Source organism: Lonchura striata, chromosome 15 (assembly GCF_046129695.1).
Source record: "Lonchura striata isolate bLonStr1 chromosome 15, bLonStr1.mat, whole genome shotgun sequence".
Taxonomy (NCBI): Eukaryota; Metazoa; Chordata; class Aves; order Passeriformes; family Estrildidae; genus Lonchura; species Lonchura striata.
The window spans coordinates 8,127,927-8,155,439 of NC_134617.1; the positions used below are offsets into that span (position 1 = coordinate 8,127,927).

Here is a 27,513-nt window from a genome sequence, read left to right on the forward strand (position 1 = left end):
TCTATTTCTAGCATGTACTACCTTGCTCTAGCAACCCCCTTTCACTGAATACTAACTAGAAGTGAGATAAAAAGTTCATTATCCTAAGGTGTCAAGGGTATGGATTCAATATTTTAATTAAAGGAAAAATAAAAATAATTAAAAACCTGTACAGAGATCACAGAATTCCTGTTATTTCAGAAAAGCAAGCAAAAGTCTTTTCTCTCTACTAGATTGATGAAAAAGACAGCACACTAACGGGCAGGGGACTGCCACACAAAAAATCCATTATTAATCTACCTGATCCTTTTTCAAAGCATTCAACATCATCTACTGCATACTTTATTTTTGCTTCTCTCAGCTTTCTTCTTCTTCCTCATCCTTTCCCAACTCAAAATAAAACAGTAAAAGGGACACTGGCACAAGTTTCCAGCTCCTGAAGCCTTTATTCCAACACACCCTTTTTTCCCACTGAAACTGGGCAATTTTCAAATACTCTGTCCTACACAGAGATGACACAAAGGCTGAGAAGTGTATTCCAGAAGAACCCTTCTGCTTAAGGGACACCTGTCATGGTTATTTCATGCCACACATTTCCTCCAAGTTCTTGTCTTCATTTAAAAGCCTGGCAGAATTAATGTTATTTAATGTTTCAGAAAATGCGGATAAAGTGATTTCCAAACATCTTATGTATAACTAACGTGAGCTGTGTCTCAGTTGAGATCAGTGCCTAAAAGAGGCCATGTGTGCATCTTGTTTGCACCTGGTCCCATCTGACTTCAGCCCACTGGAGCTTAATCAGCTCAGCTAGACCTCGGAGTGGCTTCCTAATCTGAACCACAGATAAAATGAACAACCACCTCCAGCTTTTGGGTAACTGTGCAGATGACAAAAGTTAAGCAACTATGTCCTTTCTTTAAAATGGCAGCCTGCGAGGAGAACTTAACTTGTTGCATTTTTATAAAAGCCATTTATATAGCTCTGGAGGGCATTCCTCCTCCTGGGCTCTGCTAGACAGGTGGCTTCTCCCTCCTCTTTCATCTCTAACCTTTATTTTTTTCTGTCTTAAAAAATGAAGTACCTGACTGACTGACACAAACAGGCCTATTTCCAAATCATATCAACACCTTCATCTGCCAAAAAGTTCTTCTTTAATGCAATTTCCAAGCAGAGCTCTCCACACCGGGTGCCTGCCTTAGCTCAATACATCAAGCACGCTGCTCACAAATGCACCACACGACACTAACAGGGAACACAACTTCCCCTACAAAATCAAGGGAGAGCAAAGTAATAGAAACTGAAAGAAGATAAAATGTTGTGTAGGTAGTGGAACACCAGCTGATAGCAATTTCTCTTTCAAGCCACAGTATACTTAATTTATTTATAGGCATTGAGGAAAATGTTATTGCCACAGCTCTGTGCAGGAAAATACACTAGAAGTGCCACTTCATGAAAAAGCAGCTTAGAAGTAGAAACATAAGGAAAATTAATAATGTTTTCCTAAATATCAAGTCCTATTTCTTGCAACAGAATAATGATGAGGCTAGGAGCTATGTCAGACAATTAGGAGGGGGAACAACTAGGTACAGCCTATAGCCAGCACACAGCAATGTAGTATAGGAGTTTTATTGATGAAGTATCTACAGATGAAAAACATAATAACTCATAGTCTTTATGTCTAAACTATCATGAGCAATATATTTATATTTCTGATACTTGGATATATCATTCACATTAACCCCCTGCTTGTATTTTTCAAATGGACTTGTGCTTTTCATGACTCTACTTGAACATGGCTTTTCATGGTTTTACTTTATCTTCTTTGGGATAGCTAAACATAATCTGGATTTTGAGGATAAATAAATCCATTGGGTTAGATTGAATTAATTCTAACCATATGCTAGAATTGAGAACAGGATTAGCAAATCACAGCTACTGGATTTCTTTTAGCTAGCACTGAGTCCTTAGGTAGCTTTATGTCCACTGAGAGAGAACCAGACATTTTTTAAGAGATATTAAAAGCAAGACACCTGTATTTAACACTAAGATGGGCAGAGGTTCTTCCCTTTCGGGTTTGTAGACCTCTGGTTATGTCAGCAAGTTTTCACTGGTTTTAAATATGAAAGGTCATTTGAAAGGCCCCACTGAAGAGAGAAACAAGCATCCTTGCCTTTTCAGCAAAGATACATTTGCTCTTAGAGAATACATGCCTCTTCTAATGAATTTTAACCCCCAGCAATTAAATAAGGGATAAACTTCATGAACACACAGATCATATAAAAATAACTACAGTAAAGCTTACTTACATTGCATTACAGGTGGCTGTAATGTGCAGCAATCCCTAAGATTGCTCTACTGTACATCCAGGTACCACAGCGTTCTGTTTATTTGTTTCAGATAAGATGGGAAGTGAGAGACTGATTTGATTGCTCAGCATATAAATTAAAGCTATCCCAGGAGCAGAACATACTTATATTGCAGGTTTTATTGTACTGCCTTGCCTTGTGGTTAAAGTGATTCTAACACTTCCATATTTTAGGTCAGCACTTCATCTGCCTGCATCCTTCTCCTACAGCAAAAGAGGCAGTGCAAGGATGCACTTCCATAAGGAAACAATGCTGCTACTGATCTTCCCTGGGTAAAACAGAATAAACCCTCAAACAGACCTTCCACAGAGAACAGCAGAAGTAAAATTTCAGTCTTCACATATGGGTTTCCTGTCCCTGCACTTCAAATAAATATATGTAAATCTGACAAGCCTTTCAAAGCTGTTGGGCAATAACTGCTAAACACAAACAGGTGTTGATGGGGGAGTCCATGGATATATTGCAACCAGAGGACACAGAGAGAAAAGACAGAATGAGATCAAATGACTAAACAACACTTGCCAAACTAACTTTCAACATACTGTGCTTAGGGAATTTTTTAGTGCAGAACAGCATCAGAATATATTTTAAAACTTTTATTCATCTCGCCATGGACTGCTTAGCATCAGCAATTTGGAGTTTAAAGTATCTTTCCAAATGACCAAGGCTGCAAAGCTAGACTACAAACAATCATCTTAGAGAAGAAATAGTATTATTTCATGCAAATATGTTTAATTTGAAGCAATGAGAAGAGGAAGTAAATGGCTGTGATTCACTTAGTGTTTGGATGACCTGGGCACTTAGGTTTACAGCAGAGGGAGATTTAATTCCTAAATACATAGGCACCATTGATTCTTAGCTAATGAATTTAAAAAGAACAGGTTTACTTCAGGTTTGATTTTCACCCAAATCTTTATCCTTAGGGTTAGATCACAACCTTTATTCTTGTCTGGAGGAAAAAAAACAACAAACTATTAACACCAAGTACTACAACCCTAGAAGTCCTCCTGACTCTGAGAAAGCAGGAGAGAGGGAGAAGCAGGCAGAGAAAACAGATCTTCTGCCAGTCCCTGTTTACATTCACAGGCTTTGCAAGCCCCTGGCAGCCATGGTTAGTGCCTATCTTGCAGTTTATGAACATTACTCCCTTCAAATAAAAACCTGTTTTTTTTTTCAGGTGGTGCCAAAACATCTTTCAAGGCTACTGGTTCATTTATTTTCTATTCTTTGCTTTGACTGGAAATTTATTTTAAGAAATAATTTCTTCAGCATTTCTTCTGCAATTTTGATGGAATTAGCTGGTTTTCATTAATCAAAATACAGTCACAGAATCACAGTGCTAGAATGCAGTTCTGGGAAGGATGCTGGTTCCATTCCCCCTTTTCAACAGTCTCAACACCCTCTATAAAATATTTCCCCCAATGCCTAAATATTGCTGCTACCATGAAGGTTAAAATTAATTTTCATTGCTGCAGTATAAAATTACACCCCCTTGTTGTATCCACAATGGATGTAGAATCAGCCCTCCATTTGCAGTTAATTTTAAGTATTTGGAAACAGGATTTGTGCATTGTTTTGGGTTTTTTTATGGGTTATTTTGGTTTGTTGTTGCTGCTTTGTTGGTTTGCTCCTCTCCTTCAGACTTTCTTCTGAAGGATATTTTCTGCAACTCTGATCATCCCTGTTACATCTCTTTGGTTACTTTCCAGTTGATCCACAACAACCAAGAAGGCAGGTACTCAAATGTGGACAATGTATTCCAGCCAGGGTCTTACTGGCACTGCTTAGAGCTGAAGGATTACTCATGGCTACACATGCCAGTGCAACATTTGCCTTTTTTTGTAGCAGAATGACATTGTTGACTCATGTTCTATTTGTAATCCATCATAATCCTCTAACCCCTTGCTCCAAATTTATTACTGATTGGTTTTCATCATGTTTTGTGCAGATGATTCTTCTTATCTAAGAACTTTGCATGTGCCTAGACTAAATTTAGTCTTTGTTTTCACACCATTTCTTAAATTTCTTAAGGTGACAGAATTTTATTTCCATGCTACATTTAATAGGCAGCCTAATTTCAACATCTATAGTTTGATTAAAATGGTAAATAAAGGTAAATGTCAAAAAGTGGTAAATAATACTGAACCCAAAAGGGATCACAGAGACCTCTACTAATCTTATTTATCCTCCCAGCCTGGTACTGAACCATTGATAGCTACTACCAGAACATAATTTTTCAACTGATTCTGTATTCACCTCAGAACTATTTCTTTTAGACAACACTTCTTTAACTTACTTATAAGGCAGTAATGGAAACCAATGTCAAAACCCCTATTGAGTCAAGATATGTGATAAGCTGCAAGCTTATTCCTGAGTCTCAAGACCTGTAATTGTAACAAAAGAAATTGAGTTTAGTTTGACATCCATGTCAGTTTTATTCACCCCCGTATCTTATTGATGCTAACAAATATTTGCTTAAATATTTGTCCTAGTGTGGAAGTTTTTTCCCAGGATTTTAGATTTAACTCACAGGATAAATTTTCCCATTTTCTTCCTTTCCTTAATGGAAAAAAATACCTTTCTGCTTGTCTTTTCTCAATCTTGTACAATTTCATAACTTTTCAGGGATAACTTTAAGTATCTCTAAAATTATTTCAGCTGATTCCCTTAAACCATAGGATCAATTCCAGCTGATTTGCAGATACCTAATTTATCCAAGCCTGTCCTCTCCCTCATTCAGAATCTTACACTCCCACTGAAGATATCAACTATGTTTCTATCCTTTTATGAGAAAACCAGAGCAAAGCCAGGCGCCAAAGCTTTGGCCTTCTCAGCAGTGCCTTTGCAGGACCATCTCTCTCCACTGAGCCAGCATTTTTTTTATTTCTTTTTCTTGCTTCTAATTCACTTGTAAAAATTGTTATTTCTAAATTCTAGCCCAGACATCTTATTTTGTACTTGGCTTTCTGGGTTGGGGCTCCCACCCTTAAGAGTCCACTTAGCTGCACTTTCTGTAGGCAGCCCCTTGTCACTGCAGCCATTAAGAGTCTTGTCATTAGCCAAGTTCCTGCTTTTGGAAAATTCATGTTTGTGCTTCCTATATTGAACAAATGCTAATTATTCCTGTTTTTCTTCCTCTTAAATTTTTCCTTTTACTTAAATCTATATTTGAAACAACTTATCTTTATTTTGATGTTTTTCTCTTTCAAAAAATTTTCCATTATGCACTTTTATGGCCATTGCCACTCTGCCTTCTACTTTTATTCTCCACAGGAGTTCCTGTTTTTCAGTTAGAACTAAATGACAATAATCATCCATTAAGTGACAAGCATATAAACATGTTTAAATACTGTTCAAACTACTCTTCTGACTGGATAGTGATCCAAGGGTCACTCTGCCATGCAGATGCTATACCATCCAAAATTAAGACAAATAACATTTCAAACCTGGAGACTTTGCCCCTCATTGGTTCGGCCTTCTTAAATCAGAATACAAACCAAAGCTATTTGGATAATGCACTGGGATTTCTCTCACAGCAAATAAGGCAGATTTGCAGCATATATTTTACAAACATAATCTTTAAAGGTCTAGGTAGGTTATCAAAAATGAATTCCTATTTACTGAACTGAAGCACAGGCAAGGAGACCTCTGCTGCCTGAGAGGTTCTGTGATATTCCCCAAAAATGCCCTTATTTCAATGAAGCTGGATGAGTATGGGGAGGGCATGAATTTCCCTTTGAAAATCATGTCTGCTTCACAGTCAATGAAGTAAGAGATATTAAAAGCAAGCATTATTGACAAAACTAACAAGTGCTAATAAAATTCCAGCCAAGCAGCCTATTGATCACTGCCTCTGCTCAGAGCACATCAGCCATAATGCAATCACACACAAGGACCCCAGCCTGCCACTCCTCGTGCCATATTTAATGACAAAATTGGTTGCTTACAAGCTTACAAGAAATTTAATACTACACTGCTAGCATGCAGAAAGAACCACGTGCATCTGCCTGGAGATGAGCAGCCATATGTGCTTGAAATACATTTGATGGGAGACAGTGTATTTCATGTGCTGCATCTCAGCTATTGTTTCTGGTTGATTCAGTTAGCATGTTCTAAAATTGGACTGATTTACTGAAGATTTGCAAACATAATTCATGTGCACTTGCACTATGAATAAGCCTCTAAAACTAATTCAAGCACAGTCAAAAAATAAATTGCAAAATAAGTTATTCAATTGAAATCTGCCATCTGAGGCACTGTAATAGAAAACATTTATTATAAAACTAACATATATTTGTGGCTAGAGATGTGTTCAGTACTAAACATCTCTTTGTGAGGAATTTATTCAGGCTTTTCTAAAGAACATCTTAACTGGGCTAACAGAAAATTACATGCTCAAAAATAATTGGAGGTTCTATGATTTTCATCCTGCATCACAGCCTTCCCTTTTTCACTCCTTTTGTTTTGGAAGGCTTATGAATTTTAGGCAAACTTTTTTTTCTGCACAGCTGCAGAAGCCCATTTCTGGAGTCTGGATTTGTGATTTAAACACTGGAAAGACACAGGTTGGATATGATGCACAAGGAGAGGAAGCATTGATACCAACACATTAATCTTAAAATGTAATGCTCTAAATTTGGCAAATTCACTTCACAGGGCTGCTGGGCTGGGAAAGTCATAGGCTACGCTGCACTAGAGGCCTCAGTCCACTCAAAAGCAATGTTTCCTCTTCAAAAGTGAGGGTATTTTGCTAGTTCAGCCTTACATTAGTGCTTAAGGGGAGCTCTTTGAAATGAGAACATGTCTGTAATTAATAATGACAGTCAAATCTAAATGAGTGTGTCTGACATTAGAGTCAGTCATTGATAAGTCCAAGCAGATAAAGTTTTTCACATAATACAGTGGAATAAGGAGTTTGATTTTTTTTTTTAATTTTCTGTATTCCCTCCTCTCCAAGGGCAGATAATGAAAACTCTGAGAAGGAGCATCCCTGTCCAGATTTCTCAGTTACTGGGGAAAAGGATTGGGAATAGACAGTGAAAAGAAAAACAAAGGCTGGAAGACAAGGGGGAAAGGTCAGACTATTTCTAATCAGGAGGTTTTTTTTCCCTGAAGCTTGAAACATTTGGTATTGCTTCCACCAGCAATGGGTAAAATTGTGCCCTGTTCCTAGCCAGTCCTTGTGCCTCAGTGCTGGAGGCAGAGCTGAGGGAGGGGACTCAGGCCAGCTCCATCCACTGCAATCATCTGACACTGTCACAATCCAAATGGAAAGGGGGGAACTTGCACCTCCTTGAACAGAAAATTTCACAGTTCAGTGGAAGGTTTTAAACACATACTTGGGGAAAAAAATCAGCACTACCACAGAATCACATTTTTACCCCTGTTATTGCATCCTTCTGCAGATGTGTTGCTAATAATAATGGCAGCTCGATGTTTTAAAGGTGTTTTGATTCAGAGCTCATGCATCTGCAATACAAAGTGCACCCCACTACTTCCACAGTTTCTATGTTCTGGGCAAAGATGCTTTTAAAAAGTCATATGGCAAACTGGACACCATTCCAAACTGCTTCCAGCAATTTAGGGGTGGCTTCTAGCAGAAATTTTCAGTAACTTAGAATTATTTTTTTATTTAATAGTTTTCAATTAACAGAATCCATAAAGTCTTAATGAGTTCATTTTCTGGCAAGTCTGAATAAGTGCTGAATATGAGACACATATCAAAATCTCTCACTTGAGCTATGCTAAAGTTTTCCCCTATTCCCTCTTTTCTTTCTCCAAAGTGGATGAAGAAGACTAGGAAAGTATGCCAGGTTAGCTGTCAAGCTCCTTAAGAACTCTCAAATGACCTTGTCAGTAAAAAAAAACCCAACTCTTTGATTCATATTTCAAAATCCTGACTAACCTGCCCCTTCTGCTCTTCTGCTTTATTGCTTCTGTAACTGTGACAGAATCAAGTTCAATATTAATGACCAGCAATCACTTCCAGGCTACAAACTCTGCTGCCTTCTGCAGTCCAAGTGCCTTGTTAGCTCAGCTCTGTCAGTAAGATTCTCACTTTTGTATTGGTTTCTCCTGGGTTAAAGATGACTAGAAAGCTGGGCTGGTAGCTCAGCTGAAAAAAACCATCCTGATCACTCAAGTGCCCTCTGAGTTGCAGCTGAACCACTCAAGTTGACTTCCCTTGAACAGGCCTGCTTTCCAAACATACCTCCTCTCACTCCCTAGAGGTTTCAGTGAAAGCCATGAATGCATTTTTACAAAACAAGGTATTTCTTTTCTTGAGACAAACACTCAGGTATTTCTCTCCACACTGCAAGCAGAAAGCAGACAACTTGATTACACTGTTATTGTTTTTCAATGCATAATTAAATAATTCATCCTGCTGAGTTTGCCAGCCAGCTTTTTGTTAGAAAAGAATACAGAGTTGGTTGGATGCATCAGACTTCTTTAAGAGATGCAAATGAAGTACAAGCCTGGAAGCAGAACTTTGCTGATTTTCAAAACCTCTGATTACTGTTGGTTTTTAAATCTGTTAAACACATGGAATCTTCCAGCTACTTTTGAGATCCCTCTGGAAGGTACTTCCTGCCTTCAGTTACTTCCAACCCTGCCCTCCCAGCTTTTTCAGCCAGACTTCACAATTACAATATTCAAGCAGGATTTTAGATTTAGAATTGAGAAGTAGATTTTTAATATTAAAAACCTGTAAACCTGTCCCAAAAAGTTGGTGTTTGCAAAAAGAGCTTTAGCTTCTTGACACCAGACTTAGATTTTCTACAAAATCTCCAAACTTGAGATTTTCTACAAAATCTCCAAACCTGTTTTCATTCACCCACTGGAGAAGTTTTTTTCTCTTCAGTAAGTAGGAATAATCTTGGTCTTGTGAGGTTAAAAGAAGCCTTTGAGATATCTCTCAAAATAACAATTGTGTGGTGAAAACACAGACCTGCTACTGAATTCACAGGAACAACCCAGGGCTCCTCACCACAGGATCTGCACAAGCTCTCTGGGTATCAGAATCCCAAAAAAAAAAAAAAAAGAAAGCTTTTCTATCTTCAAAAACCATACAAGAGCATAAGGGGCATTTAAACTCCCCAAAAAGAAACAGAACAACTGGGAAAAATACTAGGGCAGGGAGAATGGAAAAGGAAAAACAGATTAAACAATTGTCTTGCAGCTAATGCTGCATAAAAGAGCTGGGACAAATTCTTCTCACTGTTCTTTTTCCTCTCTGTGGAAAATTACAGCTTTGGTGGGAACATCTGGGAAAGATAAAGCTTCCCTTCCTTCCTTCCTTCATCTCAGCAGTTTCTATTTTAATGCAACTCCCTCTATATACACATAAATATATCATACATATATTTATACACATATACATACCTATATGCATACATAAGCTGTGGATTAGTCTTGTCAGCACCTGACTCATAGGGCCCAAAGCAGCAACATATGATTTCTCTTCATTTTTTGGGTGACAACACTGGGATCAATGACTAAAGACTCACCTGCTCTCCGTATATGTAACTAAACAGATCAACAGTTTTCAAACAATTTTTGTTTTTTGGTGCAGTAACTCTCTTAAGAAATGTTTGAGCAGCTATTTTTAATGTTCTAATCAGGGTGAATTTTGCCACAACCAAGAGTAGTGACCTCTGTCAAAAAGAATAATCTGTTGGCCAAATAATCCATTTTAAGTGAGAAGAAAGCAGAGCACAGTCCTTTGTGCAAGGCAGAGCACCCTGCTCAGACTGCACCCCTGCATTCTGTTTCCCGAGCAGAGACAGCCACAGTGTCAAAGAAACTCTGCCCTGGAAAAGAAATGATCCTTTTCTTTACGAAGAGACAGGAATCTTAGCAGACATCTGACATATCTCTTCAAGGTATCCACGTGTGGCTTTAGATTCTCTACAAGCATTCCTGCTTTTGCCCAGAGTCAGGCACCTCAGTAACAAAATAAACAGGACAGTTTTAAAGCATGTCAGTTCAAAATCTCACTGCAATACTTTGCCAGGATTTACCTGTTTGTTTTTTCTCTTGGGAAAACAGAGGGTCACAAGGCCTCCAAAAGCAGCAGGAGCATAAGTTCTGTTTGAAGTCAATAGGATTTGTAATCCTAAATCCCTCGAATGCCTTTGAAAACCTCTGTGGATATGTGTCTTGACAAAAGCATCAACTTTGCCTTTCCTTTGATACTGAAGTTCCATTTCCCTAAAGACAGAGAATCTACACTCCTAAGTTCTAACCCCAGTGATATTCCTGTGAGCTACAGACAATACAAGGAACATGTTTGGGAATGAAATATAGAAATAGACATAAAGTGAAGTTTTCAAAAGCACCTTCAGAGACTTCCAGTAAGTATTTTCTTCCTAAACACTTGAGTAATTTTTAATTTCTTTTTCCTGGTATGGCTGTATCTAGTGCTATCCTGAACACAATTAGAATTGGGTTTTTGGAGTATTTTTCCTATCCTTTAGTGGCTGGTCTGGAAATATTTGAAGTACTGCCATAACTTAAACACTTACCAAGCCAAAGTGCAAAACATCATTTACAGAGCATGCATCTGAAACAGCAGCATATACACAACACCATTTTCCTTTTAAAATCAGCCCTGAAATTCATGCATTGCAGTTGATTTCAAAGAATTGGCCCCTTGAGTGTCAGAAAATGCAGTGGTTCCATTTACAACATTAATTTAGCAAAGCCTTTAACATGAAAGAAAATGAATGTGAAGATCCCCATTTTAAACTACATGTTAAACCAAGATTCATGGTTACAGAGAATCTCTCTAAACACACATTTCATCATTGAATAGCAAGTGGAATGGATGGGGATTAAAAAAACATGCTGAAAAAATACCGAGATGAGTCAAACCCTTCTACATAAACCACCTCAAGCTGTGACTAATTTGGGAAGGAGATGTAAGTATGAATATAGCTCTTCACTAATGCACGGGACAGACAGAGGAAGGGAGGCATAAAGCATGTGGGGAAATCACAAAATAGCAGAAGACAGCCACAAAATATTTACTAAGTTTACCTTGATCAAACGGCTTGTTTGGATTCCAGTTTCTGAAATAATCATCCTAAATGGGGACAAAAAAAAAACAACCCTCAGGAAAAATACAATCAGTATTTTTTACAATCAGTACTTTACACAACTAAATGAATCAATTTGTGTTTTGATTCTAACAGATTTAGCTCCAGTAAGATAAGACTATCAAAAGGTTGTGTCCTAAAGAGTAGTAAATGCAGATTAGAAATTAAAGAATAAAAACATCCTTGGATTCAGCACCTTGAATTTTTCTTCTTCATTGTTTTTGACAGCATGCCCATTATGAAATATTTTATAATAACTCTGTATGATTTCATGTTAGTCTACAGTTTTGACAAGAAAGAACATTGTTCAGGTAGTATAACATGATCCACACCATCCTGGCGTGGTGGAAGGTCAGCAAAGTAAATTCAAATATACATCCATTTGGACACGTGTAAATCACACCATTGTGAACAGAATACAGGAGTACAGAAATACAGGAGTAATACTGCAAACATTACACTTAAATAGTACAACAACTTCCAGGAGCACTTGCAGTGAATATTTTTGTCACTGTTCCCACTATTAAACTTAAACAATTTTATGAAATCTGATGTAAAGACATCATTGTGCTGCAAATGTGGTTCTGTTCTACAGAATTCTCACTGGATTTTACACTGGAGAAAGCAGGGACTGTCAGAGTATCTGGCCAAATAATCATTGTTGCAAACTAGTCTCCCTCCAGAAAAAAAATGGAAAACTCCATCATGTGTTGGATCAATCTGTATTCTGTGTACTTAGTAAATATTTATCTGAAGGCAAAGTTTTCCCTGCTTCAGAGTGCCATCAACCCTAGTGCTGAAGAACTGGGTGTGAAGCCCAGCTGATATATCAGTTTCAGCATTCTCTGTGTATCTCACTTCTGTCCTCTTTGAGAGGACGTGATAACAACAGAATTATCTCTGTGAGGTGGGGAAGCATAGAAAATTTCGACAACACTCATATTTTTTGTCATATTTTTCTTCATATTAATCTTTTTTTCCTTTTTAATATATCCAGTATTCTATATCCATTTCCTGAGGGATGCCACTAAAGAGATGTATTCATCAAGCTGTCTGGAATGACACAGAGATTTCTTTTTCCTGCCAGGATGGTAACTAAAAACCCATCTGTGTGAATAAGACATCTAAATTATTTCTTCCATAGGGCTTCATTTACCATTTATCTCCAGTACACTGAATTTCACACACTCTCATGGTATCCCATTCACCCCAACCTGGAATATTTTGGAGATTTGGAAGTCAGCATGACTTTATGGGGTCAGAAGAGGCTGTTACAGGAGTGAGGACTCCACAGCCTCAGTGAGCACCAGCAGATGCACTCCTTGTTCCTTTCAGAACACTCTGGACAGGATTGTTCTGCTGCTCTTCTCTGGAGCAGGCAAGCAAGGGCAAATCCTGGGTTACATCAAATTATTCTGCACAACTAGCAGAAGAAAATGTATAATTTTTTTTAACCAATATGTTCATGCTCAGTGTCATACTTGACTTCATGGACAGTGATAATGTTCCACAATAACAGCAAAGACTGTTACCCATATATATATATTTTTTTTTTTCACAAGTACAGGGTTTGGCACCAGAAATAGAATTGCAGGCTTGCCTTTGAATTTCACAGCCTTGCTAATACAAAACCCCCTCATGGTTATACAATGCTTTGTAACTGATGATGATGTACTGCTAAATTCACCGAGCATTAATCACTTTTCAGAATGTGTTGGGTTTTCAGTTTTTATAACAGATTTTTTTTTCAGAAACAAAATATTCTTTTTTTGCCAGCTTATATATTTTCCAAGGTGTTGCTTCGCTGCTGGGTTTTCAGCATCAGAAACTGTTAAATAATTCAACTCCCAACAAGGATTTCTTATGCTGGTGGCGTATGGAACCGGTTTGGAAATAAGAATTGGAAAGGGGGTTTATCTCAATTTCAGTGTCAAAGGAATATTTTACAAAATATGCACCTTTCTCAAAAAACTACCTACAACACAGCAATCTCTTCTGTAGATCTATTATTCCTCATCTTCTCCTTCATGCAGACCTTTTTAGTATTCCATTTTGAAAATTGAAATTATGTTTATTTTACAATGTGCCTGAAACCACAGTGTGATAACATAGAAAATACACAAGAAAAAATATGGAGAAAAAACCCTAAAGGATGGAATAGAGAAAACCTTTGAGTTTTTCAATATATAAACCCCACTATTATTTATAGGAGTAAAAAAATTACTATACATATGTCCAAGCAATACAGTCAATAGCAGTTCAAAATAACTTTTGCCAGTTCGACAACTGTCCTGGTTTCAGCTGGGATAGAATTAATTTTCCCCTTAGCAGTTGGTACAGTGCTGATTTAAGATGAGAATAATGTTGATAACACACTGATGTTTAAATTGTTGCTGAGGATGTTTACTCCAAGCCAAAAAATTTTCAGTTTCCCAGGTTTCTTCAGAGAGAAGCCAGGAGAAAGAATGGCAGGACAAGTGCCCCAAACTGGCCAAAGGGATATTGCACACCTTAAAGCCCAGAATATAAACTGGGCTGAGTTGGCTGGGGAGAGATGTACTGGGGGGCATTGATCAGCAGGTGCTGAAAATTTTACTGGGCAGTAGTTGTCTTATGGTTTATTCCTCCCATCCTTTTGGCATACTAATAATAGCAATAATAATGCTGTTCTCATCACAACTCACAGGGTTTACCTTTCCCCCCCAGTTCTCCTCCCTTTGCAACCCAGGGAATAGGGAGGGTGAGGGTGTGAGTTGGGTGGTACCTGGATTAAACCACAACAACACAAAATACAGAACCTGGGCTTCTCTTCAGCATTGATGCCAGCAAGAACTGAGACTGAAGGATTATGGCACCATAAAGGTGAAGCTCACCCTGTGGATATGGGGAGCAGAAAATCCGTGTCACATTTAAATACACACCTCGAGCTCTGACTCAGAAGCTGACAGGGCTTTGTGCCAGTACTCAGGAAGGGGTTGAGATTTATAACAATATCCTCAAATGACTTCTGTTAGAAGGTGGAACTCTGATCATCTCTGAAGGAATATCATCATTTCACTGTAACTTCTTCCAACAGAGAAGCAGCACATATCGATATATTATATATGTATATATATACAAACAATCAACTTGATTAAAGAGATTTAAATTTCCCATTCAGTAAAAGGCCTTCCTGACATAAAGAAATCTATGCATTTCTGAGCGTTCTAAGGTTGATACTAATGTGCTAAAAATTCCTTATGCCTTCTGTAACAAATGAAACTTATGCAATTTTAATATTACCATGTTAATTAATCAATATTAACACAATAATTAACATGTATCAATGCATTTCATTTATAACAATATCAACAGTTGATCATAAGAGTTTCAAATATAGAATGAATTATGATCTATTGCAAATATTTTTATTCACTGCATGGATATTTACAAGTTAAAATTGAAAAACCTACCTCAACTTCCTGAATACGTAAGCATTACAAATGAGAAAAGAAAAAAGAATGAAGTGAAGCAATATAAAATTAGGTTAACATTCATCAGTTATCTCCTTAGTGGCCTTTTAAATGTGAAATCACTTATTTCAGAAGACCTTCACCCCCAGATGAAACAATTTTCTCTCTTTCTTTTCTGCCCTTTCCACCTCTGCTGCCCTGGTTTTTATCTGCTGCACTATTAACCAAATGCCATTCTAGTAATTTGTTTCTTTCTTGTAGAGCACCAAAAAAAGGTTTTTTCATTCCCTTTTGGCAGGCAAAACCACCAGAAAGTGTTTTCCACAGGCTCATCTGGATATTCTTGGTATAAGAGAGGCATAATTTAATTTTTTTCCTAGCTGAATTTCAAGACTATTTATTGGATGGACTTTGAAGGGAATGTAAAACCAGGCACAGGGCCACTTCAATACAGCAGATGACAGCAAGTGAGAAATATTTTTGATGAACAAATATTTAAAAATATCTTTCTTCTTCCACAGAATTCACACTTTGAAGGTTTTGCCCATGGCTCAGTGATCACATATGACTAAGTCAATCTTTTAATTAACTGAAGGGACTCTGCACACCTAAAATCATGCATGAAAAGAGAAGAGCTGATACTGCAAGCCAAGGCTGGATCTGACTCCCTTAGCTCAGCTCAGGGTTATAGAGGAGTGATGGGCTGGCTTGGCTGAGTCTCGTATCACAGGTTAAATATTCCAATTTCCAGAAAAGAAACTCAGCTCCTGTCAAACCAGGCCCAATACAATTCTTGAGAAAATCTAGAGCTCTGTTCTCTTCTCACTAGGTGTGGGGCAAGGCTTTGGCAAGATTTTTTTCTGCCCCCTTTATGAAGCCTGTTGCCTGCCTGAGGTGGGCAACAGCCTGGGAGAGCCCGGCAGGAGCCCAGGGGCTCCTCACACAGAACAAAGCTCACCAGGGAATTCCTCACCTCAATTAAATTGCAAGACTTGAGACAGGAGCTGCCTTTTCCATTTTGCATCATGGAACCCTTCTTCTAGATTTCACCCTCAGGATATCTAACTTAGGAATCGGCTGTGAGCATAACAAATGAAAAAGAATATATAAAAACAAATATAAATTGCTAGACTTGGGACTCAGTTCTTCATTGCATTTTTATTATGCTACTTTGAGCAATTAGGAGATATGAGCAAACTCATTTTCACAGAATCCCAGAGCTAGAAGGGACTGACAACGATCATCAAGTTCAACTCTTAAGTGACTGGCCCACATGGGGATCAAAACAGTGACCTTGGTGTTACCAGCACCATGTTCTAAAATCCATTTCACCACATTGTACATAATAAATCCTTGTTTCTTAAGAAAACCAAAACAGTCTTCTAGCATTTAATATGTGGGTGTCAAACCCAGCCAACTTGATTGATGCGACATCAACTAAGTCAATCAAGAGAATAATAATATCTTGAAGTATGCAAAGGGCATGTTAAAAACACTAGTTTAACAGCTCACAATAAGTTTTTAACAGAACTTTCAAAATTCTCCTTCAACATAACTCTTAGATTCATAAGAATTCAGAGACTGGGTTCTGATTTGCAAACAAAAATCAAGCCTTTAAGTAGACCTGGGTCTAACATAATTTCTTAGTCACCTCAGAAAAGGCAGCAAATAGAAATTGGCCCTAAAGCCAGGACATTAATATGAGACAGCTCTTCTCTCCTATTACCCCTCCTGTCACTACAATAACAATAAAGTTTTTTAAAAAATGAAATTAATGGTGAAACCAAACACATTTATCCTCTTTTCTCCTACCAAGAAAGCAAACAACAGCTTCTTGTTCTCCTGACGTTTAATACTTAAGGTTATTCCCACTAATCCTACTCTTTTGTCACTTTGAATTTAGTTATTACCTAAGACTTGATATTTTGGAAGAGTTAATGAAGCATGGATAATTTAACACACAAACACTCTCTACACTTTATTTACTTGTCAAAAAGAAGCTCTTGCAGGATGCTCTTATTTATCAATACAGCCAAACATTAGCTAAATGGGTTCATAAATATTTATATTTGTTGCATTAATTGAGCTTATAACTTATTTGTATGACTCAAGCAGGAATCAGATGCTGACTGAAAACATTCCCCTGATGTTGTACCTTTCAGGACCAGCTCAGCTCAGTTTGCTTCCCCAGGGCCTGGGAGGATCCCACAGGACTGGGGGAGCCTGCGAGGTGCAGAATCATCAGGAAAGCCTCATCACAGAGCCCTCCTGAGGAACCTCCTACACAAAGGAGGAGCCCCAGGACTCAGAGAGACCCCTAAGGAGGCACACTTCATTCCCAGCCCCTCCTAGCCAACACAAGTTCAAATTTCTACATGCCTCCAGGAGGGACATTTATTAACGCTGCTTTGCAGCCTGCTCAGTATTTCCCTCTTTCACCTTCCATCTATGAATAAACTCTTTACCCTCATAAGGACCAGCTGGAAAAAGTGGTAATTACCAGCTCATTGCTTTTGTTAAAATTAGCTCCAGGAAGATGCAGTTGCATTTTCTGCCTCTCTACCTTGCAGAGCAGATCATTCCAACACCAAGCAGTGTTAAAGCACCAGCTGCTGCTTGCTAAAGTCAATCCAGCCTGTCATAAATATCTCCCCAAGGCCTATTGCCTGTTTTAAGTGAATAGCTTGTGTCAGCAAATTACACATTATTTATTTATCTTTTTATTTTTTTATTTGCTTAAGAGGAAGAGAATGTATTTTACCCACTGAGTACGTCAGTGAACAAAGCTCCCCAATGAGATCTCTACATTAAGACATCTCCAACCAATTCCATGCTCTCTCTCTCCCCCAGGAATCAGAGAACTGAATCCAAACAGGATACTTTGGCTTAGTAATGCTGGTGCTGGAGATATTTAGTTTTAAATTTTGTATGGGAAAGCTTTAAGTTTAGGGAGAAATGTCCCAGAAAGGTCAGGAATATCCAGGTTTACTCAAAGAGCTCCCAACATTAAGTGAGAGAATTCATGGCAGAAGGAAAAAGTGTCACATATAATGAGAAGTCTGCAGATGTCAGGACCTGCCTAGAATGCTAAGTCATTAATAAAAATATAATTAATTGATAAAAGTATAACCATTCACATTAGATTCTTATATCATGGCAAGTACATTAACAGTGGTTTATTAATAACAGTATAAAATAAATAAATATCCTAATGAGTCCTCAGATGTGTATGGCATTGAAAAGATCCTTGACCATATTTTACAATCTCAGATTTCCCACAAGACTCAAATTCTCAGTACACAGACTTTTGCTCAGATACCAGCGATATGCAAAATCAACTTTTTCTTCCCATATTAATGGCCCACAATGTTACTGAGTTTCTTATTTTCAAAAATTAAAAGGTTTCTTTTGGTTAGTTGGGGTTTTTTTCTGCTATATTAGGAAAGAAGATTTACCTCTCATGTTTTGCTGGAAGACTTTTACAGAAGTTTCCATGAGCAATACTGAGAAAGGTGAAACTTTCAGCATAGACTTTTCTTCCCACACTCACAATCATTCACTGGGGTCACAACAATTTTAAAAATTAAATTAAAATATTTAGGAAAAAAAATGAAATCTTCCTTACCACTAAGCCCATATCAGCTAGAGTAAGAACTGTCATTCCTTACAACTCAATCACATGGGCTGTTACATAGAAATCTTCCTGCTGCTCTCTTGGGGTTTGCAGTTGGTGTTTTTTGTTTTGGTTTATTATTTGTATTATTTTATTAGTTTTGAGGTTTTGTTTTTTTGGTGTGTGTTTTTTTGGGGGTTTTTTTGTTGGTTTTAGGTTTTTTGTAAAAAGACAAATATAGTAAGAATTAAAGTATTTCTTAGAAAGCCTCAAACCACTCTTTATTTATCCAAAAGCATGAAGCCAGAGTGTATGTCTACAATGTTGAGGGCAAAGAGATGCTGATTTTCACTGCCTGTGCTCCAAGCAGGATGAATGGGGCCAGCTGTGAGCCAGCAGCTACACAGCTGCCATGGCACAGCCCTGTGCCAGCACACATGGCTGACAGAGCTGATATATTTGGGTGGCTGGGACAATCACCAACTATCTGTGCTGGAAATATCTAAAACTGGGGGGATGGCTGGGAAAAAGTGCCTTGGTTTTATTATTCTTTGCTGTCCTATTTGGCAGACTAATTTCAGAACTACAATGCACTTCTGCATGAATTCCTCCTCTCATTAGTATGTGCTAAAGATCCTGTTACCCCTGCTTGAATTAAATAATTCTCCCTAACGATGTTCATGAAGCTTTCCACACTCCAGCGTGTCCCAGCAGTCCCAGCAGGTTGTGCTGCAGGCTGCACAGCTCTCTCAAGGCCAGAAAGGCACAACTCCCAAGGGATGGGCTCCCTGATCCCTGCTTCTCAGGGTCCGGGTGTTGGGATGACCCCAAGAGTGTAAAAGTCCTTTTTTCCTAGCCCACGCAGCCAAAGAAGGAGTCTGAATGCATAGGGTTGGCTTCTCAAGGCTGTTTATTTTCCCTTATCTATACCATTCTTTCTCTGACCTGCTGAGCTCCATCTAGCAAGTCGTTCATGGCATTCTGTCTGCCCTCAGGGCAGTGTTTACATTTTAGGCCAAAAACTACGTGTACGATGTTTATCTATCATTTATGTTGGACAGTGTGTCTCTACCTTAAACCAACAGAAAAGTGTTACCATCACAGCAAGACATGGAGGACAAGAAGACAGAAATAAAGGCCAGGAAACGCCCAAATCCCTCCATCTTGTCTCCCTGAACCCCATTCTAAAAAGCCCCAAAATTCTACTTTTTCACCCTGTGTTAATTCAACTAGCACACTACTCAAACCCTTGTAATTCCTCATACAGATTTGACAGGCTCAAATTGAAGCCACGGGTGTTTCTGACTTCAAGCCAAGGTCTCCAAGCCCCCTGCCAGGGTCTGGAGCCAGCCAGGGCAGGCAGAGGGATGTGCTGGGCTCCCACAGCTGCTGGGCTGCCAGAGGTGCCACAGCTCCAAGGCCAGGCTGACCCTGGAATGGGAACCATCAACTCCCTCTTTCCTCAGCTGAGCAGCACCCAGTCAGACAGGGAGGAAGCAGAGCCAGAGATAACAAAAATATATTCCCTCTCATTCCAGGTGCAATTCCTCAAAGCAGCATTACTTCTGATCTCTGAGCTAACACTGGACATGAATTCCCAGCTGGACAGCCGGGTTAATTCACTGCCTCTGGTGAGCCTTACACGGCCCCAGCTAATGCACAAAAATAACAGAAGTGCCCACCATGTGAAATGAAGATTCACAGGTCACAACCTGGCCTAATGATGTTTTCTCAAATGATCATTTGCTTGTTTTCCACTTATCAAAACCACCGTGCCTTAATCTCAGTTTATAATTGCATATGCTACTGGGGAATGGCCCCTGCAGGTTCTCTATAGAGAGAATAGTATTGTTAATAAATCATATTTTCAACAGGGGTAATACTGAAAACAAACCTTGAAAGGAGAGCTGTTGAACTCTTTCCACATCTTAATTTTCAGTCAAAAATTCAAATTACATGCATAGAAAGAAATTGTTTTTAAGCAGCTTGGAAGCCAAACACATTAACCTGAAGGTTATAAAGCCATTGGCAATGTGACTTCACTTTTAGTATCCTTGTTGCTTTGACAGTACATCTGCAGTAGCTGTTTTTGACACAATCACTGGTTCTTTTTAGCTGATCATTTATGGGCTTGTATCTGGAGAACACCACCCACATAAAAAAATCTAATGCTACCACTGCTTTCACACATGGGAACTGCTTTACTGCAAATAACAATTTGCATAATGATTAAATACATTCCTAGTTCTTGGTTTATTTTACAAGTTTTCAGAAATGTATCCTGAGTCATGTGATTTGTTAAAAATCTACCATAATGGGAATAATCTCATTATGAAATAAAGTGATAATTCTCCTAATATCAAAGTTATAAAATAGAGTTATGCATAAAATACTGATGTTCCACTTAGATATACAAATCCCAGTGGTCAAAACATACAAGGCAACAAACAGCAGTTGAATGAAATCAACTTATCTAACTTTGATATTTAGGGACACAGTTTTCTGTAGAGACAATTCAGTTAATTATAATGTCCCAAGTCTTTCAAATCCTTATTTAAATTCATAACTAATGACTGAAAATAGACTGTATGAATTATACTGGATTATGAGCAATGCACTGTCCCTGGGAGCACACAGGCTTTGTACTTCATTTGCTGCTTCAAGGAAAATCTAGTTCCAAGTATTGTTGAAGAAACCTTTGCAAAAGGTGAAATCAAATGTGCTGCTGTGGAAAAGGACAAATTTGCAGCCCTGTAGTCAGTTTTAGCCAATATTTGAAATTTCTTAGAACTGCATCAGGAAGAAGCAGTCATGGGCAACCAGTCCATGACATAACCAGCTGCTGAGTGTGGGAGAGGGTTGTACACGTTTTAGATCAGAAACTCTCTGAGCCATTAAAAATGTGCAGTTTCCATTCCACTTTATAACATCATTTTCTTAAGTCTCTCTGACATTTTATCCATTCTAAGGAAAAAAATTACAAAGAACACTACTTCAAAAATCATTATGAAAAACTGAGGGTGGGTTAATGGGAGCAAACCAGTGAAAAACGTGCAGCAGTTGCTGCAAACAGAAATGCTGCTCCCCTTCTAGTAAAGGCTCCTCTCTTTGGTTGTCACCAACAACTTCAATGCCCAGCAGGTTATTTTAAGTACTTTGTTCAGTTTATAAAAGCTATCATGTGATGAAAGTGTACATAATAGCTGGGGCTGGTTGATTGAGTCATCAGAGTCACAGAATGATTTGGGTTGGAAGGGACCTTGAAGGTCCTCCAGTTCCAGCCCATGATGATAACCCCTAGACCAGACTGCTCAGGGCCCCATCCAACCTGGCTTTGAGCACTTCCAGGGATGGAGCACCCACAAGTGAAGTCTCCTCATTCAGGAAAATCCTTAATTATGCTCTTTTATTACTGAAAAACTTGTGTTATCTCTACCCATTTCCTGAAAAATCAGTGGAGATACAAAAATGTAACTTTTTTTAGTGACAGCTCCTCATTAATTTATTACTCTGATAAATAAGATTTTCATGAATATTAAGAAATTAATTTTCTGTGTCAGTTGTAAAGTAACAATTACAAGTTACCTTTCCTAAAGTAACAATGACAAGTTACCTTTCCTCAGTGACTGCTACTTGCCATCTGGCTGAAGCAATAGTATTTTGTAGAGAAACAGCCTTTTTTGGAATGGTATGTCAAAGGATTTAGCTCAAGTAATCAATAAAAATAATAAAAAAAGAGTAAGCTAAAAAGGCCAAAACCCCAAAATATTCTGATTCAAGTATCAGTAGCTAAACTGCAGTAATGGGTCCAGTGGGACTCCAATGCCAAGGCTGTTGGTGTCCACAGCACGGATCTCCACTACCTTTGAGCTGACTTTATTTTAGCAGAAGAGAGCACCTGACTGCTCAATTTGTGCATAATTTGCTTTTAAGAAGTCCACAGAACACTGTCCAAAGGCAACTTCAGATCCATGCTGAGCATTTTCAGCCACAGAAGTCTTGCATTTGCAATGAAGAAGGAGCTCTAATTTACACACCTCTCTTTGCTAGGACTCCTCGGCAGCAAAGGAATTCCAGCATTAAGGATAAAGATTTTATTCCATCTCAGTATCTTCCCCTCAAGGAGGCAGGGAGACAGTGACCCCTCATACCCTAAGCACCAATTCCAGAACTGTTCACCCCAAAAATACTGCTGCAAATCCTACATTATAATGTCAGCTGGAAGTCAATAACAAGCCCCATCCTATTGCTATACTTGGATTCTTTGTTTCAGAATCATGTCAAACAAGGGAGCAGAAAGGTTCAAAGATAATTCCCTGGTGTTACATGTTTTCAGAAACTTTGATCATTTTATTTATGCCTGCACTGGCACTTGGTTCATCATCTAAGATTTGTAATTGTGTACATAGGGAATTTCACACAGTAAGCACTCCAGAACCAACATTCAGTATCAATTACTAATACACATTCAGAGCTGCTTTAGAAAAGGATCAATTATAAATAGGAAATATATATTGTATTAGGCTTCTACAGCTATGATCATGATGATGAAGCAATATTCAAGCTAAGTTTTCAGATAAAACTGAGAAAACTAAGTGACCTTTCATTTCTTCCAGTAGCATGCACTGGGATCAAGGACACGCATCTGAAAGAACTCCTGCAGGAATATATAACACACTCCTGAGGCTGCCAGAACATGAGCCTCTGCATCAGAGACAAAAGGTCGGTATGTAGTGTGGCATGGAGTGAACAATGACATGAGAAACAAAGATGTAGCAAAACTTTATTTTCCAATCTCAGGAACCTTCTAACCAAGTGCCCGTGGCTCGAGAGAATACAGAGCTCCCAGAAATGAAAATTTTTGAACTGTTCAGCTGTAAACAGAAGTCTGCTCCTGATCTCTAGACATTATAGTTGCTCAGTCTTGAAGGGATTAAATCATAAAATGGGTCTAAAGAAAATCAAAACAGCATTTCAGCAAAGAACAGAACCTGAAAAAGCCAGCATTGACAGACATCTTAAGAGTACAGAAGGTCATAGAGAATTCTTTAAGAAAAAGAACATTTGCATTTTGATCAGCCGTAATTTTACACCTGAGGTCTAGTACAACTAGCTATTTAATTCTAACAACTGAGAAAATAGCTCAAACTTGCAGTGCAACTAATCTCTAAACCTTAGAGATATAAAATCAAAGGAAATGTGTACTTTAGAGAGCAGCTGCAACTACAGGATATGGAATTAGAGAAATGTGCTGAGGATCTCTGAAAACATTCACTACAAGATATAAAACACTAAATTACCTGGCAATTTAGAGAAACTGTGGCTGCCTCATCCCTAGAAGTTCAGTGCCAGGCTGGATGGGGCTTTGAACAACCTGTTCTGGTGGAAGGTGTCCCTGCCCATTCCAGAAGTTGGAATGTGATGATCTCTATGGTCTCTTCCAACACAAACCATTCTGTGATAATACAGTGTCATTAAAATATTGATTGAATTAATACATGTTTTAGTAAGGCAGAGAAGATATTTTTACATTAAAGCTCTAATGTTATCTTGTAGGTTCTCTCAGACAGCTCAAATTGGAAATTACACTTCAAACCCACTAATGTTCCATACCACAAGATTAAATTAATCTCCACAAACACTATGAAACTTCTGATTCATGTATGTTTGGGATTTCTGAGAAACTAAATAACAGCAGCTCTTGCTCCAACGGAGTTTGAATAGATAAATAAGGAACAATTATTTACAGAATAATTTGATATGTGTTAAATTTGCAGCAAGCTAACCATGAAATGTTAATTATAATAATGTGTTAATAGGGAAACACAACCCAAACTTTTTCAATTGCTATGAAACAAACATCTGGGGACTTGCCTCATTCTAACTGAATTACAGAGTCAGGAATGTGACTGCTCAGCTGCAGCAACATTCATTTAGATTATTACCTTGCATGGCATTGTCATTCCTGACACTGTATTTTGGCAGATTCCAAGAAGGCTGTCAAGCCATTTGTCAGCTCAGTCAAACCTAATATGAGCTGGAGGAATATTTCAACAGAGTTGAACTCATTTTCACCCAAGTATTTTGAGAAATGTTTGTGAAGGAAACTACAACCTGAATTCAAGAGAAAAAAATCCAGATGAATGAAAAATATCCTAGATAATTTTAATATTAGCTGGAGGATTGGAAAAGTATAACACTCTCTATAATTGCCCTATATAACACTCTTCTAGATCTCCATTTGTCCAGTCCTCAGAAAATTATGGTTTAACCACACTGAGATACTGAGGCTGCCACAGTGGATGTTAAAGGAAACAGCATGCACTTGTTTTCATGTTAGAATCCTGCAATCAGTTAATAAAATCCAAATTATGGTTTAGCGTATCACTTCTTAACAGAGGATTGAGAACACCTGATGTCTGAAAAGCACTTACATGACACAGGAAGGACCAGAGCCTTCAGCAGTGTCAATCTGCACAAGCAGGTTTGCAGCTGTATCCTATGGAAGGAAAGCAGATCCACAGAAAATGCTCCTACAGTGCAGATTGTGACACCTCCACCAACCAGGGCAGGGTGCCTGGGGACTGGATTTGCAGAACAGGGTAATTCACACTGAGGATCCAACATCTGCTCTGCTCATTAAGCTCACACTTGGCTCCAGACTAGCTCCAGCCTGATCCCCTGCACGGATCTCCTGGCTATTAGTAACATATATCTCCAAACACATCTTGTTTTCTCCTTGCATCAATAAAGAATCCATTTGATGTGCTCTGCAATGCGAGGAGTGCAGTGACTGGAAACAAAAACGAGGTTTGTTTCTGAGACAGACTGGGATGGAAACAAAAATGCTAATGAAGAAATGCCCTGTGCTCACTGCACACTACTTCAAGACCTTCAAGGACTAAAATAGACCCTGATTACATAGAGGATGGTTAAACCCAGATCATGTCAGCTGAACAGCTGTGGGATGAGCAATAGTACTGACTGAAGAGAAAGTGATGGGAAAGTCTGGCCCAGTGTGAGATGAATCCAGAAGGTGAAGTACCAGGCAGCAGCAAAAGGGCAAGCAGGAACCACAAGAGCCATCTGCCAACAGACCGTATTTTGCACTTTTTAATCATTCTTTTCCTTATAGCAGACCCTCTTCTGAGATTCCATCTATAGTTCACCTCTGAGACAGGCTGGTAGATCCTGAAATTTGCTGGAAGGCACCATTATACATGGGCAACTATCCTTTCAAAAATTAAGTGTCATTAATCACAAAAAGAGCTATGAAGAGCTTGAAGAAAATGGCCACAATGAAACTCACATCTGCTCAGAATGATGAATAAACACACGCTCCATACCAACGTGCCTGCAGGAAACAGCACTGCTTCATTTGGCTGTGTTTTGGCTCAGCAGAATCCCCTCTTTATCTATAAATGGAGTAAAAAATGAAGCCTTGATTTTTGAAAAACCCACACTAAATTCATATACTTGGAACTTAACCATATTCAATATTCAGTGTGACTGTTTGTCACTGTAAGGTGTGACCCCATAGTGTCCTGGGGCTACCATATCTGTGGAATTACACCTTCAACTGCAGCCCTTTGCCTCCCTTAAAACTGCCTCCACTGACTGGTTTACAGCTTATTGTATCCAGTTCTGTATGCTTAATTTCAAATTCCTGCCTCAAAAAAATCATCAACATTTCAAAATAAGGTGGGGAAACAAATATTCATTGATCAAAAATTTTCATAATTCTGGATTCTAAGACCTTCGGTATCTTCTGAGTGCCCCTCGTACAACTTGTACAACTTTTCTGCACAATTATCTGTACATCTTTTATTTCTTGATACAAGGTTCAGTGGTTCTGTGGTTTACAAACACTGCAAAGATTTTTCTGTGACTGCTGACAACTCCAGCAACAAAAGGAGTGTTTACTGAAGACTGTTAGCAGTTGCTTTTGTTCTGAGCTTATTGCTTCAACTTTAGTATGCAACTACCTAAAAGATGTCTTATTACTTGCATGTCTTTACCTTGGCTCAGATTTTCTTCTTAGTTTTGCATTCAGACAGGCTAAACCTCTTTTGCTCTCACTGATTTGTTAGTATCTCCAAACTTCATACCGGCTTTCAGGCACCCATGTTACATTTCTTTGTTGAAGAGAATTTACAGTTAACCCTGTTCTGTCTCCTTTTTTTTTTTAATTGTTCTTCAGGATATGCACCCAACTTCTTTATTTCCTCTTATTACAAGCTTAGCCTGGCTTTTTGGCTTTCTGCAATCCACATCTCCAATGTATTTTCACTGTCTTTCACTCTGGCAATTCTTTATGTCAGAAGAACAACTCCTATTCTGTGTTCTATTTCACTTCTGTCTGTCATTGAGATACCATGATTTTTCACCATCTGTCCCAGTGCATTTGATGGATTGTCACTAGAGTTTCTCTCTCCTAAATGTCCTTGATATCTTTAATTACCTATTTCTCTCTGTTTACTTTGCACTCACTGGGACAGATTATATAAATCAGGAGTACGTGAACTGAAATTAACAGATCTGTACAGATGTAAGAGTGACAGAATTGAGAGCAGAATACTGACTAAAGAAATAACATCTAATTTCTTTCTATATATATATCTAATGGAAAATCATGTCTGAGAATTTACAACGCTTCTTCCTATGCTTAAGTGTAACAAATTCCTTTCTCTCATCTGCAGCAACAGCACTGGAAAACCAGCGATTCCTGACTTGCTTATGCTGCAGAATAAAAGAAAGTTACGTGTCTATTTCTTATCTGTCTTTATAATAAAAAAATTTGAAGGAATCTCCTGAAAATTTATTATTTAGGTAGTTATCATAGGGTGACGTTACGATGCTGGGACCCAGTCGTGTGTTCTGTTTATGTCTGATATTATGGTCTGTGCTTTCAGAACTGACTCTGAAAGTGAAGTGACAGCAGTGCTCATGCAAACTTGCCTTTCTTCACCATCCTGCCACTCCCAGATTCTGATGGTATTGTGATG

At 38.4% G+C, this 27,513-nt stretch overlaps 1 protein-coding gene across 1 annotated transcript in view; it reads right to left on the reverse strand.

The window, feature by feature from the left end:
• Positions 1-27,513, reverse strand: part of SPOCK1 (SPARC (osteonectin), cwcv and kazal like domains proteoglycan 1) — a 417,544-nt gene that overhangs the window by 174,586 nt on the left and 215,445 nt on the right. Inside the window, exon 3 of the mRNA XM_031506078.2 lies at positions 11,385-11,430. Within this exon, the coding sequence (XP_031361938.1) occupies positions 11,385-11,430 (46 nt within the window). The remainder of the gene's footprint in view (positions 1-11,384; positions 11,431-27,513) is intronic.